This window comes from Pempheris klunzingeri, chromosome 15, assembly GCF_042242105.1.
Source record: "Pempheris klunzingeri isolate RE-2024b chromosome 15, fPemKlu1.hap1, whole genome shotgun sequence".
Taxonomy (NCBI): domain Eukaryota; kingdom Metazoa; phylum Chordata; class Actinopteri; order Acropomatiformes; family Pempheridae; genus Pempheris; species Pempheris klunzingeri.
In genome coordinates this window covers 5,565,461-5,586,185 of record NC_092026.1, presented here as the reverse complement: position 1 = coordinate 5,586,185, position 20,725 = coordinate 5,565,461, and the positions used below count along the sequence as shown (strand labels likewise).

The following is a 20,725-nucleotide window of genomic DNA, read 5'->3' as shown; positions in this document are numbered from 1 at the left end:
CTCTGTGTCATAGTTATATTTATTATTTTAATGATAAGATTCATATTCTGAAAAGTAGCTTTAATTCCCTAATAGTTTTACTGCCTTTTCTTTTTTACTCTCAGTTAAAATCTATTTCTAGTATATTATTGCCTCTAATTTTCCAACAGCCCTTGAAGCTATCATCATGCCCATGCTTTATTTCTGTGTTCGTGTCTCCCACAGACTGAATAACAAAAGGCCTTTTATACAATCTTCTATACAGGCGATGACATGTACCTACATACCAGATTGTGATTCAACAGAAGCTTTATTAATGAACAAATCAGCGGCCTGTTAAGTGGAAGTCAATTCAAATACACAACCACAAGATCAATGGAGTGATCTGCTGCAGCCTAAAACTGAGAATCTGCCTCTTTGGTTGAATTAATTAGAGAAATGAGTGATTGATTTGCATCGGGTTGTAATAGGGGGAGTGACAACCCTAGCAGCTGCACCACTGAATCAATACAAACTAATGTCTCATGGCCATTTTTTTTAATAGTCACAAGCACGACATGCATGATGATGGATTGTTCCAATTTCCATCTACCCGCATTCATTGATTAATTCTGCTGCAGGTATTACACGTGCATTAGAGAGAAATCGATGCTTTTATTGGCCTTTACTGTCTTTATTGTTGAATCATGAAAATAATCATAAAGGAATGTGCAAGGTGCGTTTATGTGTGTGTGTGTGTGTGTGTGTGTGTGTGTGTGCCGGATAGAAGACGCTATCTCGACCTGTTGAAGTGATTGAAATTAATTATGACATTTCTGATCACAGTCTTGGGAGATAAAAACCGAAAAGAGTGAATTCAGTACTCTGCACTCGAGCACTGGTCAGATCTATCAGGAGCCTTTTGGCTCCCCCTGATGGCGCTAGTAGGTCAATACACGTCGTTTATGTACTTCATTTTTCAATTTCTACTCAATTTCTACCTTTGAAACAAGTGATGCACACTTCTGTACCGTTTTTTCATACCTTGTAACTGAGAAAGTAGAAGCTGGTACCTATACAGCAGTTTAATTCATGAGTTGCACCATCAAACTTTGTTTCCTTTCCTCTAATGAGCATTTGTATACAGTGTGTTTACTGGTATATACTAGATTTATATACATGCATGTGTGCATGTATTTAGATATGTTTATGTTTATTAAGTAAATTACCTGAGGGATGACTTAACGAAAGCCTGAGAAACTAGAGAAAATCTTTGAGTTTCTTCATTTAAAATGAGACTATTTTAAGATGATGAACACTTTCTAATATGTCCACTGAGAGCAGCCGATTATTACCATGTACAGCAAATCAGGCCAATATTGTTCTTTCATTATTAACTATCCTGTTATCTTATCAAGTGTCCTCCTACTAACTCTCTGCACTACAAACTGCAAATACCTGCAAAACAACATACATATATAAAGAAACGGGAACAAGCCGATATCATTTCAGTTGCAAGTGAATTTTTATTAACTTTTGTGTTTAAAAAACATACAGACAAAAAAAAAATAAAATTAAAACAAAAATACATCAAAGACTGAGCTGGCAAAAACCAATCTTCCAGGTATCATTCAACCCTGCTTGAGGCTGCATCTTGTCCAAGCAAACAACAGGATGAAGATATTAAAATTCATACAGACACTGAAATGAGAGGTACAACATGAAACGAAACATTTGCACTGTTTGTCCAGTTGTCTGTTTGTGTCACATTTGGGTAATTTGACCTCAAGTATTACTGAAATGGAGCCAAAGACATTAAAAGCTATTAGTGTTATACAGGAAAACATGGACGTTGAACTGAGTCAGCAAATTCTTTTTTCCCCCCCAAGAACCGACAGCAACTATCGGCTGGCAACATATCGATGGAGACTGGAGATCAATAACTATGACGAGTTACTACACAGGTCTCGGTCTGGCTCTGAAATTATATTGCAACAATGGTGGATAATGAGAGCGTTCAAGAACATCATGCGTTACTTTCTATGTGCACTAAACACTAAATCTTTTTTTTTTTTAAACATGGAAACTGTGCAGACTTTATCATTTCCATATGAAGAACCAGAGCAGCTGGGTCAGACAGGCTGTGGAGGCTGGGAGTTATTATTTTTTTTTTTAAAGAAACATCATGTAAAAGGACAAAACAAACATTTAAAAGTATTCAAAGGAAAATGTAATAAGGTGCTTGGATACTATGTGTGTGCCAAATCTTCCAAAAAGATCATTCTTTGTGTGTTATATAACATTTTAAGGAGTACATTTACAGGCTCTTACCAACAACCCTGCTCAGTAATGGATCAGTTTAGTGGTTTCAAATCTCTCAAATTTAGATGTTAACAGTCCCAACCCGCCGCTGTGGCAGAAAGATGCTTCCAGTTCTTGAACTCTCACATTAAAATATCCCATCTTGATAAAAAACATGTTGCTCTGCTGATCAAAAATAATCTCTCAGAAAGTCAGGAGCGATGTAAACATTACAAACTTGACAACAAAACGGAACACCTTTTATGAGCGCGGCAAAATGACTGACCAACGCTCCAGCACAAACACTTTCGTCGAAGTAGTTGCCCTGCAGCATTCGTCAGCTTTAGGGTGCGCACCTGATGTTTGCATGACAGCTAACGTCAACATACAAACACAAAAAACCCACAACTTATACTGTAAGAAAAGTCAGCCAAGCAATATCAATATTCATGTCAACAGTTCATGTCAAAACAAGGTTAAATTGCACAAAAATGAACACAATAATTTGCAAATGCAAACTACAGCATGGTCATACACGGGCCTCAAAAAAACAACAAGTGATATGCATGTACAGTATCTATATTATATACACACAGTTGGACATCCTTCACAACTACTGACAACTCTAAATTGTACAATATATTTGCTATAATATAAGAACAAAATACCATTTTGATATACAGTAATACTTCTTTTTCTTTTACAATGTACAGGTTCAAACTGTCCACACAATAAAATGCAAAGCACAAGCCCCTAAAAGGCCACAAAAGTGCATGTTATCAGGTCAGCTGGAAGCCACTGGAAGAAAGGACTGGTGTGAGAGCGGGAACGGAAGCTGCCAGTATCCTACGGGAGCTTTTCCACACTCCCAACCGCAGTGTCTTGCAAAATGAATCATTAGTGGAGGGAAATCTGGAGTAGGTATTAAGAATACAGGCACACATGACTGCAGATGCATAAACACACACACACACACGCACACACACAGAAAACAGGTCATGGGGTGATGATGACACTCTCCCACTCCAACATTTCCCCACACCGTCACATTATATTCAAGTAGTGGCACTCCAATGGTAGATACTTAGTCTTGGTACCTTTTGGACAATCACACACTTCACATCTCAAAAAGGACACGTTGGTCTCATGTTTTCACACAAGATTCTGAGGTCCTGAGCAGTGACGGGTTTCAGGCAGAAGCTGGCCTCGTGTGCCGATCTCACCTCAGTTGTGACAAAGAGAAACCGATGACCGACTTGAGCCCCAGCGTGTCACCACCAGGCGTTGAGTTACAGCGGGATAAAACACTGAGTGGAGGTCAGCTGTTCGACCCTCTCTTTATAAACACAAGCTAGTTTCTGAGGCGTGGTTTTGAGTCAGAGGCCGTCACAAGCTCATCACTAAGTTTCCTTGCGTTCGGCCGGGTTGCTCACTGCTGTGCATGAGCTTCAGGCCATCGAGAGGGGGGGGGGGGATTGATTGCAGTGTTCAGAGGAGAATGCTTGAAGCCACTAATGCCACTCTGTAGTGCAAAGATGGGTGGTTTGAAACAGGCCGATGTCTTTGTTTTAAATGCCGACGTCCTTCTGACACCCTGCTTTAAATGAACATTCCTTCACTGCCAGTCATCTAATCGGACAGTAGTCTCACAGCACTGAAGCACGCGCGGACAAATAGTGCCAAGTAGAGATTCTCGGATTATTGAATTTGCCTTACATTTGGTTATCATCTATCCTGCCAAATTCAGTTGCCTCCAAGCATTCCCCTTTCACAATATCATCTCTATCGGAGAGCGAAAAAGGCTGATTTTCACCCTTCACTCAGAGAGAAGGACACAAACTAAGTTCACTTCTGTTAAGGCCACTGAATTGTGCTCAAAATCTTTTCCTTCAGAGGCACCCTTTGTTTAACAGGTGCCAAACTCTGTGTCTTTCCTGTCAGTGCCTCCACCTCCTTCTGGTCCTACCTACATTACCTCTTCTGTGAGCTGTAGCGCCCTCCATCTGCTCCAGCAGCCTGATAAAGGGAACTAGAGGTGATGATGCTGATATGGTAACAAAGGGCTTTCCTCCTTCCTATTTCTTCATTTTTTTTGTCCATTAGTCATCTTCTGGTCCACTTGAGTATCTTCTTTTCTTTTCCTTTGGTCTTCAGTTTGACATTTTGTCCTCATCTTCCCCTCCAAAGGGACTCCTTCTCAGTCATTTGCTAAACAGAGTCCCTCTTTGAACAGGAAGGAGACATACCTGGTGGGCTAACGGCCGAGCAGGTAGACCACCACTTCATAGGTGCACATCATGATGGCGGTGTTGGGGATCTGTCTGACGAGGTGGGTGGTTAGGCCGCGGTACAGCGCCCGGTATCCCTCCTCCCTGGGTACCGTCAGCAGAGTTTGGAAGAAGGAACGATACTTGCTGCCTTCCTCTCGTAGCCGTGTGCGGATCACCTCTGCAACGCGAGAGCAGAGGAAGAAAAACAGTGTGTTAAATATACTACTGGCCACTTGTTATTCTTGTCAGACTTTGCATATGAGAGTTTATGATAGAGTCTATTTCCCAGAATGACTTTAGACAGTCATAACTGAAGGTATCTGAAGTGCTGCGTTCAGCTGTGGGCTGAGTGTGGGTGGAGAATGACAGAAACACAACAGCACAAGTGGACCATGACATTTTGCAATGAGAACAAGTGAATCACTGCCTCGCTGGAGATACAACTTGTGGTAAAGATTCCTCCCCGTTCCTCCCGCTTGATTTTCTCTCTGGTCATTACTATAAATACCTAACCAAACCAGTTCCAACATTTTCAGATGTTTTGTCACAATCTCCAAACAGATATACAGAGTGAATCATTGACTTTGGCAAAATGGGAAAAAAATTATCTTCTAATATCTTTAGATCTCAATATTTTCTGAAATCTTGACAATGTCATATTACAGACATGTCATAGTAGAAACACCTAAGTATGAAAGTATAATTTAATAAGTCTTACTCTACTATATTCATTTTTTTAACAAAACAATCCAATAATGATTTGATTCTACTAGCAAGTATTGCCCATGTGACCAAACCCCATACAGCTTTTTCCCCTGTTAACTAGACAAAATTATTAAAAAAAGATTAATGAGCCACATTGGTTAATGTCCTCCTGCTGCCATGAACACTTACTGGAGCACTTAGGAGGCTAAAAGAGTCCCCAACAAACACACCATTTAGTCCTGTTTGAGTAATATTTATTAAAAACTACAGTTCCCAGCTGTTCAGGAAATTAATGAGCCTTTTTTTAAACTAAAAGCATAAATTCGTGACCTGTTTTACAATTATAATAGGAACAAATGGTCTTAGGGCTGAGTGCCACATGGGATTTGCTGACAAGAAAATACGGTATACTGGTAGCCGTATCCTATGAATAATGAAAGAACTAAAAGGCGAGTGAGAAAGGAGGTTACCATGAGGGTAGGCGAGGGAGGTGGCACAGGTCTTGGAGGTGGCCGCTGCGAGCATCATGCCCACAAAATCTGAGGCATCTTTGACGGACTCGTCCTCTTCGTCCATGCTGGCGTGGGCCTTGGACTCCAGCAGTTTACGCTTGATGCTCTCATAGATGACAAAGTGGATTACAGTCTCAGAGATGCCAGCGTATGAGGCTGACATGCCCCTGTAGAAACCTCGCAGGCCGTCCATCTGGTACACCCGCCGCACGCACTCAAATGCATTCATTCGCCGCTCACCCCGGTTTCTGAAATCACACAAAGACTTTTAACTGAAGTCCAGTAACAAATGTATGACAGTGCTTTGCCACTGCAGCTTCTAGACTAATGCCTTTAAGGTTCGAGGTTCCTCACCTGGTTTCCAGCTGCAGACGGGTCTTGATCAGCCAGATGGGATTGGTGGCTGTGATGGCGGTGAACCCTGGGAAATTCAGAGGACGTCAGAGGTTCAGACGAATGCAGAGACATTTGGAAGAACACAATCTAATCAACAATACTAAATATTCTAAGGACAGTGAGAAAGCACTTCACTAAACAGGATCAACTCGTTTGAATATGAACTATTTGAATACTATTATATTTACGTTTTGAGACCATGTCTGTAGATATTTCACCTTCTTTGAGGCATTAATTGAGTCACAGACGAAAATGCATTCTGCTCCCTATTCGCATATTGATCCTCTACAGCTGTCTTCCTGAAGTAAAGCATCTTCACTAACAACAGTTCATGAAGGCAGCAGCTGTGAGTGCTTTCTTTTTTTCCACCTATCATCTTAAAAAACATCTAACTGCAAACACTTGAAAATGAGGCCAAGCAGCAAGTTCATTTTAGGCGTTTGAGTGTGGCAGGTTGTTATTATACTGCAGTCTCAGTCATTTATTTGGAATGCTAATGAGAGAGCTTGTGTTCCTGAAAAAAATCATTTGCAATTAAAACATAAGCTCATCTTAAAGAGCTTATCGAGGGCGGTCTGTTTTTTTTTTTTTTTTTTACAAACATCTGCCATTCAACAACTTTAATTCAGAACACAATGGGTTTGATTCTTAGTTACTGCTCTAAATTTCCCCCCACTGTTGGTTCAGCAATACGAATGTGGCTCCTTTATTAGTTAATGAATTAACACCTTTATGTTTGTTCTGTGACATTTAGCAAACCAGCTGTTAACTGGTTAGACATCAGAGACAGGACGGAAACAAAATGGCGTCTGGAGGAGGTTCTTCTATTATTCAGCAGGACTAAAGCAGAGTCTCTGATGTGAATAGTACTTCCTAATATTGGTGGGCATCTGCCTTCAGAGCCCATCTTAATGTTAGCTCAGTTTGAAACAGGGGTCAGTCAGTAATGGGGCCCTGAAAATGCATTAAAAATGCACTTGTGTGCACAGAATACATGTTGAGCAGATGTGAGCGTGTGCATGTGCTACAGCTGTTTACTCTGAACAAACATGGTGGTTTTGTTAAATAGGACCACTAGGCAATATGCACTAATGTAAAGTTTGATATGTAGGATGTAAAGCTAATTAATGAGCACGTTGTGTCATTAAGAAATGACACAGTCTCTCTTAAAGTTTCTGATCCAAATGATGTCGCATAGAGAAGTCAAACATGGCCATTTGCAGGAAACAGCTAAGACGAGGGCAAGTCTATGAGGAGACCTGAGCCACATCTAGTGTGTCAATGCAACACAGCCCTACGTTAAGGCAACTGCGTGAAGTAGAGAGGATGACACAGTTCTGTTGAAGAGAAGAAGAGAGGAACAAAAAGAGGAAGAAGAAAAAAGAGGGAAGTAGAAGGAAGTAGCGTCTATGGCGTGTACTCACGAGGGAGGGGCAAAGCTCCTCCAGCTCCTCCCCGCTGCAGCTAGTAGCCTGCATGGGGGGCTCAGATGGCGGGGGTCTCCCACCCAATCACGCAGGGGTGAAAGCTTTACAGTAAAGCCCTAAAATAGACACAGGCTTTTCTGTACCACAGTCACACACAAGCAGCAGTCACATCCACCCCCAACCCCACCAACCTCCCACCCCAACCCACTGGTACTGTACAGGTAGTTGGAGAAGACATGGGAGGTGAAGGGCTGACCTCCCCCCATCTTTCCCCAAACTCTAATCCCAACTCTAAAGCCCCTAATCCCCTTTAATTTAATCTTATACTAAATTTAGTTGTTTCACAGTTTTTTGACTTTGCCTTTATTACAATTAATCCCTCCCTTTACTCTGTTTATCGACTGGAATAAAGAAAATATTGACTGAACAGACATCAATCAAATCCAAATCTCCAGCTCTGTGTCACCAGACTGAGGTACAGTACAAACACAAAGGCAGAAAATAAAACTGAAGTCATTTTTGCAATTATCAGTTTAAGAACTACATAATAGAGAACGTGCTTCTTGAGATAAAGTAGAAAATTTAGAGAGGCAGACGGAAATGCTAACCTTGTCTTTTAGTGGACAACGGTGGTGAAAAGAGCGAGTAGACCAGTTTATGAATATGTGATGACATAAGGGATGAAGTGTTTGATCATAGTGAAGTGAAATCAATGAGGTGGAACGTTGAAGGCAACTCAGCCGGCCCCAGATTTGTCTCCGAGCCAAACCTCCCGGCCTGTTTCTAGAGAAACACATCAAATTACTTACAGGGCAGCATGTGCCCACATGAGATGTGTTTCTAGAACAACACAAGTCCTTTTCAATGTCACGCAAAAGGACACTGGAAAACCTCGTAGTGAATGTTGACGTGCAAGACTAAATATTGATTGTGAAATTAACACTTCCTGTTCCTAAATGTGTAGAGCAGTAGAACTGACAGGCCTGCTCTGTCTCTGTAACTCTTTGAATGGTTTTACTTGAATTTGTTAATTGTTTATTATCATTACATGCTCCTTATATAACATGGGTCAGCTTATTAGGATAACATGAGCCCATTAATAACTGATATGAGTTAAAGTATCTGCACATAAAAGATTTATCAAGAGTACTTCATCTGAGCCAATAACATAGAATATTTATAAAAAGTCTCAGTGTAGATTTTTCAGAAATCTCTATCACATGGAGCAAATGGCAGTGAATCACACTCGCCTGCTTGATCATTCAGATAAACCATGAAGAGGATGCATTCGCAGCCCGAACAGGCCAATTAGTCCTTGAACTGAAGCTCTGAAGTGCTGCGTCTGCACATGTTGCAGCATGTTGAGGACTATGACCCTTCCATAGGAACATTATCCCTGTGCAATTTCTCCAGAGGAGGTTGACCTACATTCAGTGAAGGCAAGTATGCTTTAGATTAAGTGCTGGAAGGGAATACCTTCCTTTCCCCGAGTGCAAGGAGACCACAATTCACATCAGGGGGGCCATGAGAGGCGGTGACTCCACAAAGTTAGTTTATACAACTGGTAGAAAGGCATCAGGGTAAAATCTAGCTGTTGAGTCTCTGAGGCTCTCTCTACCGCTGCTATTTCTCAATGTGGAAAAAGCCTGAATATACACTGTGTGTATATGAAAAACCAGACAATAGGTTTTTATCTGTCCAGTATCAGTGTAGCTCATTTGTACAGTCAGGAACAAGTGCAGATATTTGCCTGTATTTCATTCAAGGCATTAAGAATGGATGAAAGCATATATAGAGATAAAAGAATGCTGCCATGTTGGTGAAGAAACACTGTTCTCCAAGCTTAATGACCAAAAACTGACTTTTCTATATTTTGTGTTAACCCTCAGTTGTGTGTTGGTGCCTTCGCTGTATCTTGTCCACATTCAAGTACTAATTTGTGTGTTTTGCTGGTACTGTTGGGGTTAAACCATGGATGTATTATAACACCTGGATATAGCACAGCTGCTCAGCCTCGCTTCCAATTTTCCCAGTGGCAACAAGAAAATCCCATGTAGCCCAAAAAGCATTTAATCCATAGAAAAAAGGGACTGTAAAACTGAAAGGACACCTTCAGCTATAAAAACAGTCAATTGTCACGCTTTGTATTGTATGTTTTCAAGACATGGGTGTTTTAATCTTGAATAAAAAGCTGAATGGTGTCACTGCTTTGCTATGAGCCATTCAACCTAAACCAGAAGCTAGGAGCTATTTTTTGGCAAACGCACCAGGTGAGCAATTCTTCTTGGTCTGAATAGGCGCCGTTTTCAGTCCAGTACCCATGTGTTATAATACATCCACGGGTTAAATTGCCCAGGCAAACACTCTTTAGTAAATTCAACTAATTTAAAAAGAGGTGGTCGTGTCGAACTAATGCCAGCCTTTTGGATGATGGCCTGACAATGACTCTTGAAAAGAAATGACTGAGACATCAACATCAATGGTGTTGATGGATGATGACAAAAGACAAAATGGAGCACATCGATTACAAACTTCTGTAGCAGTGACAAGGTTAGCATTTCTTTTGTGCTGACAACATAAAATCCACAGAAGTATGTGTCATTACTTTACCTTTACTATGTTGATGGAACAAGACAACAGGCTAAGGGGAAGGAGGTGTGTGTCAAGACCAAGCAATGACAAAACCTTATATTAAGAACCTAAAACTACAAACCAGCAGCAAACACATTGCCATAAGCAATGGTAATATCATTACAAATCAATAACCATTATGAACTTTCTAATATTAATAAAACTTGGTTGTCATCATACCAGTGTAAAGAAATGGGGTGCTACCTGACGTGTCCGCCCGAGTGCCAGGGGCCCCGGTTGACCTTTGGGGGCCGTGCTCTCTCCTCTATACACACAGAGCAAAGAAGGGGGCCCAGACCACACTGTTTAAGTAACAACTGGGATGTTAAACCATTTACAGAGTCCTCTGGAGAGGCCTCAAAACAAAAGAATAAAAAGAAGAAAAAAGGGCGAGGAGGGATAAAAATAATGGAGGACATAGGGGACAAAGGGGCTAGGAGAGGAGGAAAGCACAACGTAAACTTTGAGGACCATGTGGTTTTCATTTTTTTGTCAGTCGTCTCAAAAATACAAACAGCACAGTCATGGCATAAATACCAACAGTGGCACATTATAGCCTCAGATTCCAGGGTTGCTGTGTCTCCTTTGGTTTCAGTGCATTTAAGTCTGAGACTGTTGATTCACAGATTTGTCTCCTCAACTTTATGTGGACTAGCAAGGCCACCGTGAAGAGACTCGAAACTGTACGAGTACCGAGTACATCGGTGTATTTACGGAAAGACAAAGCTCAGAATAAAGCTGGTGAGAAGAAGTAGTAAAGATGTGCTATGTGACTGACCAGATGAAATATTAACTCTTTGAAATAATTTGATTAGATAACAGAAAGTACAGTATTTATAACATGTGTATCTTTAATGGCTTGGTCTGTTTTCACCACAATCCAGGTCAAGGTTAATTTGATCCAGAGAGTCTCAAATTGTGCTTTCTGATAAACCCCCTATCGTTTATATTCAATATTTCTATACATGAAACAGCTTTGTAATAACTACTTATTACAAATATTATCATTTAGCTTTAGCATGCTGTAGGTATTCACAAGCTATTAACTTTGAGAAGATCCCACCATCCCACACATGTATTTGGAAAGGAGGGGGTTGTTAAGAGGGGGAAAAAAAATGAAGTGAAACTCAGGGGTACTAAAACAAATGATGGGAAGATAATGAAAAATGAAATCCGTCTGATGAGGACAAACTGAATAATGTTTTCTTTTAATAAAACCCAGTGATTTACACTGCCCAGGCAGACTGACAGACGGACAGGCAGATTTAACACTCAGCGACAGACGGTCACAAACAGACAGAAGGGAGGGGGAGAAGGAGCCATCATTACCTGCCATTCCAGCCGACACCATGTGCACCTGGGTAGAGTCTGGCTCCAGCACCCCATTCAGCTTCTCCTTGGCTGTTGAATAGGCCGCAAAGTAGATCGCCCTGTGGCACAGAAGAAAAACACTGGTTAGGTTGACTGTGTATGTGCCTCTGTGTGTGTGTGTGTGTGTCTCAATCCCAGAGCGTGCTTCAGTAGCGGATTTATCTCCCATGATTCTAGTTGTTCCTCTCTAAATAAAATCACAGGATTTAGTCAACATTTCTGCTGAGTGGAATTAACCTCAGGGACCTTGGCTCCGTGTCCTCGCACTGAACGGAAAGCATCCATGAACGACATAATCGTGCTGCTCTGCAGATCAGAGATGAATTACGTGAGCGGGTCTGGATGTGCATCTCTCACACACGATGAGTGATGCTGCTGTTTGAAGCTGTTCTCCATGCTCATGTGTTCTGTGTGTTGCTAATGAACGCCAGCAGCATGTCCAGTGGACCGCGTTCTCATTAGCATCGGAACATTTTTTTTTAGCATCCCAGCGTCAGAGTGCTGTTTCCTAATTATAACAGGAGAGAATAACTCTGTAGCCCAGCAACCCTCACCTCCCCTGATGGATAAATAAAGTAATAAATCTGTTATTTCAATCAATTATATTGCATCTGAAGCTTTTAGCTTAAGCTTCACCTAAATTAAACTGTGATTAAATGGAGTGGAAATGTGCATCTTGCGCTGCCACACATCTTCAAAATTGGAATCTTCCACTGTATCTCTAATAAGCCGTGGAGACACTGATGGCAGCATGTTGATCAATAACCTACAGTAATTTGGCCTTTTTTCCTGCCTATTTAAGGATCTTCCCAGAAGAATCTCATAGATTTTACTGCCTGCAGCTGAAGACTGAAGTAATGAATTTGGCTGCTCTGTGCATTTATTTTTGCATCATGAAAAACAAGTCTGCTATGCCACTGGCAAGCAATATGAAAATGTCCAAATGTCATGGACCTAAAAATGTAATTAAAATTTTATTCAAACATCTTCGCATTTCCACAGATATAAAAACATAAATGAATTAAAATGAAATCAATAAAATGTTTTTTTTTTAAAAAGGTATCTGGAATTTTCCATTGATTTCAAAATGTCACCATGATGATATAGTGTGCCTCTAAAGTCACACAGCCTGGGATATTGGAATGGATTCAAGTGATTCACAAAGCTGCACATAAGACAGCAGGAAAGCACATGTGGCCAACGAGTTCATCCGCTCACTTCTTATATAACAATATAACAATATCTTCCTATAGCACAGTTTGTTTTAGCTGTCATGGCCAGAACGCAAGCTGCCACTTCCACAGCTGGACAAATGGCCCACGGGACTCACACACACACACACACGGGCATTTTATGCCCCTCGGAGAGTGTGACTCAGACAGAGAGAAACAGCAGAGACAGAGAGGGAGAGAGGGACCCACAGGACAGAATGATTCTGAATTAATATAGGCAAAGAAAGACAAACATGGCGAGAGAGACAGAAGATAAGAGTATGGAAAGGATGACTCAGATGGAGAGACAGCGAACCAACGGGAAGAGGATGACAATGGCCATGTGATGCAGCAGTAGCTAGGGAGAAGTAGACAGGTCAGGGAGGGGGATTAGCCACAAACACAACCATCTCAATATAGAGACTCCTTTGTGATAATACACAACAACAACAGTAGTCACATGACATGAGTGTCACAGCTGGCCGACGCCAGCTGTTGCTGCTGGTTCATTCAGACTTTGATTGACTGAGCTCAGGCCGTTATGCAACCCTAACCAGCCAAACTACTAAAAAGGAAACCTGCTCATTTCCTCTGGGATTTGAGGCTCAGATTTCCATTACAAGTCTGAGTTTAACTCCATTAATTTCGGTAGTTCTGGTCTTTTATCATTGCAGTCAATAAAAACTGTGAATGAGCTGGAAGCTAAGAAAAAATGTAAGATCCAGCAGAAGAAATTACATTCCTCAGCAGAAATGCGTCCCCAGATTTGATGTGTCGTGGGAAAGAAATGACGCAAAAAAGCCTTTATTCTCTGATAACAGGTTATGCTAGTGCTGATAACAGTGGCTGATTCTGACCGTTTGAGTAAACATCAAAGATTGTGGTGACCTACCCTGCCGTGTTGCTTATCAGATCTGCAAGTCTATCTTATTTTCTTTTCTCTTTCTTTTGGCCTCGCTCTTTACATTTTCTTGATATTGCCTAAATCACCTTAAAGGTTGAGGAAGATATATAATACTGTAGATAATACTGTGCATACCTGGAAGGTGCCACACCCACAAGGTTGGGTCCCAGTCCTCTGAAGAGTGAACGGGGTCCCTCTCTCTCTAGGATTAACCTGCAGAGAGAGAGAGGTTCTTGGTTATTGCATCACAACAGAGAACCAGCATACAGTAGATTTAACATCCATGTGATATACTTAATATAAATCCATATAACTGGGTGAATAATCATGTGACTGTAGAAAATCTTCAGGTTAAATTTCAGGTTATGAATTCATATCTACCACAAATTTGGAAGATTCAGTAGAAAGGGCTCTTTGCAGAACTATTGCAATGCTTTTATTTTCAAAGTAAGTTGATTTACTTGCAGAGAATCAGATGAGAAGAATGATACCACTACTGTTTGTAAGCTGAAGATAGCTAGCTTCATATTTCCCCTACAGGTACTTGATTGGCATCAATCATCTCATCTAACTCCCAAGAAAGCAAATGTGTCACACTATTCCTTTAATGTTTGGCAATTACAATCCATTGTTACACTTGCAGCAATTCATTACCTCACTTTTGTATGGATAAAATCCTTTACATGCTGTATGATGACAGAAAAGGTATAGAGCTAATACTTAATTTTGACAATTATGGTGTACCATCAGAAACAGAAAAAAAAATTGCAGAGGTCAAAACGTAGAGGCTGCATTTCATTTGGCACAATATCTTCGTTTGTAGCTAAATTTGCACCTAAGCACATGGATTCTCACTTCTTGGGCAATCTTCCAAGATCCGACACTCGATACAGCGTGACATTATACACAGGGTCACCGCCAGCATGCTGGAGGACCCAAAATAAATGAGATGGCAGCCGTTGTTGCTCTGGAGGTGTTTATGGTGCTGCTATCATGACAGCTCATGTGCTCATTCTCTGTCCCTCCAGGTCAACGATTGTTCATCCGTCTCCTGTCTAACCCAGTAACCTCTTTACACATTTTCACATTAACTGTGATGCAGAGTACACTGAAAGAAAAGCATCAAGTCATCCTGGAAAGGAATCAGATTAAATTCTTATGACAGCGACTACTCTTGAGCTGAAATTGCCCCGATCTTCCTTGTAGCAGTAACAGAATGCAGCTGTATTTTGCTCAGATTGTGGATTTGTGGGTTGTGCCTTCCTACTATAACACAGCTGTGAGATTTTCCCAACTTCTGCTCACAGTTAAATACTTCAACTCAAAAATGCTAAACGATTTACAGTATGCTGTATGAATGACAGTGTTCTCCAGTCATTAGTTAACACGCTCTGCTCTAAAATGGAACAATGCACTGCACTGCACGTTGACCCACTTTGACTCATGTGGGTTTTTTCCTTTCCTTGCTGTACCGCTCTTCCCTCTTCTGCCCTGCTCCACTCTGTATCGTCTTATAGTGGTGTACAATTTCTGCTGGCTGCTGTTTATCTGAAGGACATCACCAGAAGTCGGTTTATGTCGGCACAAGACCAGTGTTGAGCCCAAAACAATGCCCTGATTAACTGCAATTGAAAGGGGCCATTAACGCAAAAGCTATTAACAAAATCCTCAAGACAACGCCTTGTTACAGCAGGCACGCTGACAAAGAAAACATTCCCAATCACTGTAACAGCAAGGGGGAATAAACAAATCCTAAAATTCTAGTGCGCCACTTTGGTGACAAATAATGATCTTGAGTGAACTGTGCAATGAATGTTTTGCCTGTATATTATTCACGTTAAAAGTCTATGTTAAAAAACAATATTCTCTCCTAGATTTGAACTAAAGCATGATTTGTTGGTCTCAAGATTTCTTATTTGTAAGATAATTAATGCAACGCATTTGGCATTGGAAAATTCAACACAGCTTGCTCATTATGCAATATATTCAACACTGTGTGACATGCTCTGTGACATAGAAATATGGTGTCAGAGAACAGGGGCAGAGCGTTGTAGCCATGCTGAATATATATTTTAACACAGTGGCCCTCAGCGACCAACATTAATCCTGAGTATCCAGCCACAGTGGCTTTCAGTGGGTTCCAAATAAACACCTAACCAACGCTGCATTCCCCTCCACTCTCACTTCCCATCTTTCTGTGAACTTTCCATTGTCTGATGAGAGGAGAGGTGACGATGTCATGTTGCATAAAAAAGGAACGGTTTATTAAGAATTTCTTACATTGGTTTCCCAGTAATTGTTTAGAGGAAGTACCCAAAAGATCCATAGAGCTATGAGGTCAAAATGAGGTTTAAAATGATCCATTTTGTCCCTGGATGTTACTAATAGAAGATACATGAGGCTGGACATTTTATCTGCTCTCTAACTACTAAACAAGTAGACACTAAAATAAAGTCAATCCCAAAAAATAACTTGCAATTTAATGGATTAACAGGATACATATAGATTTGGTGTGGGGACTTGGCAATAGGCTAAATCTACTGTCTGTATTTTAAATCTACTGCGGTGAATTTTGCCATTTTTTATGGTGATAAAGCAAATATAATTAACCTAATCCTAAAAGCATTTTTGTTCTTAGGAAGCAGTGTAAAAACCAAGTCTAACATAAGAGTCAGCATAAACTCCCAGGAACATTACAGGCCATACAAACAGCTTCTTTCATTACCACTGTGGATTCACTAAGTGGAGACAAGGTCACCAGCTGACACGTGAGACGACAACTATGTATCACAGCTCTGACAGACCGTGTGCAATGCTGCTCCTGATAACAGCAAATTTTTTCTCTAAGATGACACATTTTCCAACTAAGTGAGGCGCGCCTTTGTCTTAATTTGTGCTGCAGACTAGCATCTTGCCATAACACTGTATTGTACGTACCCAGGCTGCCTCTTTTATGGTGACACATGAGCCAAACATACCCCTTCCTCCCAAAGGTACACACAAACATTTTGAGCAATCAATCACAACTAGCTCGGTTTGCTGTAACTGTCAGCCGGAATCGTTGATCATCACTCAGCTAACGTAGAGCACGAAAACACAAAACTGAAGCTATATCACAATATTACGAAATCCTACACGCTATGACAACACCATGTGACAATTCTTCTTGAAAAAAGGAAATCATTAACATTCACTCAGAATGAGGCTGATATAAGTAGCCCCATATCCTGATCAAAACTAACCTTGGTGCGTTTCCTGTTTGTAAATATCTCTAATAAAGTAAAGTCTCCTTACTTGAGACAGTGCAGAGGCCCTGGTGGAGCGACGCGGGTCACACTGGCTCCGTTGACGGTGCTGAGCTGGACTTCAGAGATGTAGAGAGTGATGGAAGAGGACTGCAGTCTGGTCTTCACAACCTCCAGAGGACAAGTCAAAATAGCTCCCACTGTGCCACCACATCTAGGAGGAAGGAAAGCAGAGGAGAGGTTAAGGATGGGAACAGAGAAGATCAAAATAATGATATTTAAATACCTACAAAAGTATCACATATCCTGTATAGAAATTACTTTTGCAAATTCTTTTTTTACTCATTTAATTTGCCACGTGAAGCGTCTTTGATTATCTAAAAAAGTACTCTATAAATACAGTATTATTATTGTTGTTGGTTCAGATCACATCTATATTTGCCTATTCCTTCTGCCAGTTTTCATTTTTAAACCATCGTCCAATACTGATCTTCCTTATCACTGGTAACACAATCTGTTATTCCTTTCAGCTCTAAATTTATCTAGCAGCGGGCACAGACACTGTGACCTGGCATTGTGATAAACAAGAAGATAAACACCCAATGTTCTCCCAGCTGAGAATGACTTGAATTTGAGAATTTCTTGATGCAGATCAGAAGAAATTGACCAAGGCTCAGTGTAACTAAAACCATTTTGCCATCTGAGATGGAAAGAATGAGGTATTGTGAAAATGTAGCAAGTTACGTTCTCTGACACACACACAGTGAATAATAACATGACTGCTTCCAAGTGCAGTGAAGAAACTCGTGATCATGTTGTTTGGACTCTGACCTCTGACTAAATTACCAAGCAAACAAACTAAAGCCAACGTATTTGGAGCCATTTTTACCCTCATTGTTGAAAAACACCAAGCATCGATTTAAGATAGTTATCGCAGTATTAACCATTTCATTGATATGGTATCAATTTGTACTTATTTTATAAGGCCAAAGCTACCAGACGTCATCTCAAAACAATGTTCTGTCCCTGTGCCACATGCCCACGTTTGTTGATCCTCTCCGCTTTCACCAAAGGCTTGGTGCCCTCCACAATAGGACTTGTATAGACAAAGCTTCACAATCAAGCCACCACAAAGCTGGAAAGTGCTTGTTGACTATCGTAGTGACATACCATGCGAATGCTCTATAGGTCGGGTTCAGTGAATACTGGTTGTAGCCATACAGTCGTGTGCGCCGACATCCTGGCCGTTGGATGAGAAACTCTCTAGCTGCAGTCTATATTTCTACTCTATATTTACCTTTCAAAAGACCGACCCACATTCATGCTCACAGGCAGCGGTGACCCTTGGCCTACTTTCAGCGCTCCAGCTGTCTGCTGCATGAGTGTGTCTCACAGTGGCTCTGAGAGGAAGCCTTGTGCTGAGGCCTCCACCTCTGCTTTTGGGGAGAAGCTGATTTTGCTTATTCAAGATAACAATGTGTCTTGCGTTGCCTTGATTTTAACCCTGACAAAAGAGAGATAACAGCAGAGATGTGGCGTGATGACATTACCATATTTAAATGCCAATGCTTTGGTGCAGAGATAAAAGCAGAGGTAACAGACTCAGAGAAACTGAAGACAATGGCAACAGACACACTGCGTCAATAAACGGCTGAATTTTACGCCTGTGTTAACGAAAAAAGTTGTTGGACCAGAATGAGGATCACTGCTATCACCTATTGTGTAAGCTACTGTGTAACCCTAATGTAGTCACACTTTATTACCCTTATTCTGAGGCCTCACAGGGAACAGGAGAATACAATAAATGTTACTAGTATTTCACACCCTTATTGGACTGTTACACAATGCAGCAAAGATCTTGTGATGATAGTATTTGGAATAAACATCATCAGATGAATGTTAGCAGGGTGGTGTTCATCTGCTCCATCTGAGGGTCCTTGACATAAAAATTATTTTTTTTAAACCTAAAAAATTAGTTGAAACTAAATAGAAACCAAATATCACACAGACTGGCGTTTCTTTTCATTCATCTGGTTAATCTCTCGTGTGTTTATGGTGCAGAGTGTGTGGAGAGAAGAGCAGCACTGCTGAGGCTGCTGCAGGACATCATCCATGGAGAGAAGGCGACGGGCCCGGAAATGATATGTTGAACCTGCCTTCGAGATTTAAAAAAAAAAAGCCTGAAAGCTCGCCCCGTGATTAGAAGAAGTCGTTATTTACTGGCACTGCACGGAGAGATAAGGGGTGAGACTGCTTCGGGGTGACAGCAGTGAGGGTATTTTCCATGTTGTGGAGCGCGGACAGGAAGTAGAGCTCTTACGTGCCTGACGTGACGCGCTGCATTGAAAAACGGCCCTTGTTAGCTAGCTAGAGAAACCAGGCGACGGGTCACCTACAACCCCAGAGCCGGAGTCGTTGTCTGACTTACCCTCCGGCGAACAAATGAACCAGTGTGTCCCTTTGGCTCATTATTCAGCATGCTCCGCCGGGCAGCGCTGCTAGGGGCTGCGGCAGAGGCGCTAACACACGGGGGCTCCGGTCCCGTCTCTTCCCGCTGCTTTCTGCCTCCGTGAGGATGTGCACCTCCGATGGGTAAACGGCGTCGATGATGAGCCAGCGGTGGGGCGAGTCTCCGGTGATTGGGACTGCAGTGGGCCGACAAACCCCCCTCTCCTCTGGCGCTTCCCAGCTTGCTCAGGTTTGTACTCTCACACCGATGGCGTCCTGTCCTCGAGTCGAGCACTGCAAGGTGGCTCCAGCCAGGAGAGAATCTCAGCTCTGACAGACGGTTTTATGGCACATCCAGTGGGTTTGTCTCGGTTTAACTGCCTGCTTTCATCGCTGCAGCGAGAGGGAAGGAGGCAGAGCTCATAGTATTTACTGTACGGCCATAGGCTGGAATCAGGCGCTGCTATTGGCCAGTCCGGGGCCTGACGTCACCCGCCCCCGCCCCGATCATGCAGTGTTCACATGCTCACAGTGAATGAACCAGAGCTGCTGCATGGTGCACGAATCAAGTCTTTTCTGATCCCTTAAGGACACCTTTACATGCAATGAGTGAACACTGGTGTGGTTGTCTCGCTGAGATCAAAATCTCGTCAGGCTGGACACAAAACAAACCAACATTTACCGTCAGACAACCACACACAGCCTGCAGCACAACCAACCAAGCTAAGGCTGGACAACCAACAGTCAAGTGGCCAAATAGAGCTGATAAAAGCAATGGATATGTAATCAAATGAATGGATTTACATGAGTTTTGCATCCAAGCAGATTGATATACCGCATAGTTTATTTATTGGAATATCTGCTTATATTAAGGGTTTCTCAATCGAATTTACCATATCATAATTCTTAATAAGAACATGTTCATACCTTGATAAGACTTGACTCGTCACGTACCCTTATCACCCACTAAAGCGGAGCATGTTCAACCCAATGCCCTTAAAGCTCTCTAACCTCAGTCACTGTGAGATACAGAGACATTCATGTGGCTGCAGCTAGCACACTTCCTGCACTCTCTTGAGAAAGACTCCTGTATCGCTCTTGGATTTAAGGCCATAATCTTTAGATTTAACTAAAATACTTGCTCTGTTTCAGACACACTTTTAAAAAACATGCAGACCATCTGGGAAATCAGAGATGAAAGCAGACACTACCTGTTGAAGATATGTTGCGTAACCAGGCCTCTAATTAAGAGCATTCTCTTTACTTAAGTATTCATAACGGGGCGTTGAATATGAAAATTCTCGTAATATGTTCTTTTAATATCGGTTGCAGCTAACCGCAGCTGC

The 20,725-nt window shown here is 41.6% G+C and overlaps 1 protein-coding gene across 1 annotated transcript; it reads right to left on the bottom strand.

The window, feature by feature from the left end:
* Positions 1 to 2,114: 2,114 nt before the first annotated feature.
* On the bottom strand, positions 2,115 to 19,536 carry slc25a36a (solute carrier family 25 member 36a). The gene is made up of 7 exons (XM_070845238.1): positions 19,360 to 19,536; positions 16,981 to 17,145; positions 13,822 to 13,899; positions 11,530 to 11,630; positions 6,101 to 6,167; positions 5,705 to 5,994; positions 2,115 to 4,707 (listed from the first exon to the last, which is right to left on the bottom strand). Exons 1-7 carry the CDS (start codon positions 19,398 to 19,400, stop codon positions 4,514 to 4,516), a joined length of 936 nt encoding a protein of 311 aa, XP_070701339.1. The 5' UTR covers positions 19,401 to 19,536; the 3' UTR covers positions 2,115 to 4,513.
* Between the last annotated feature and the right edge of the window lie 1,189 nt (positions 19,537 to 20,725).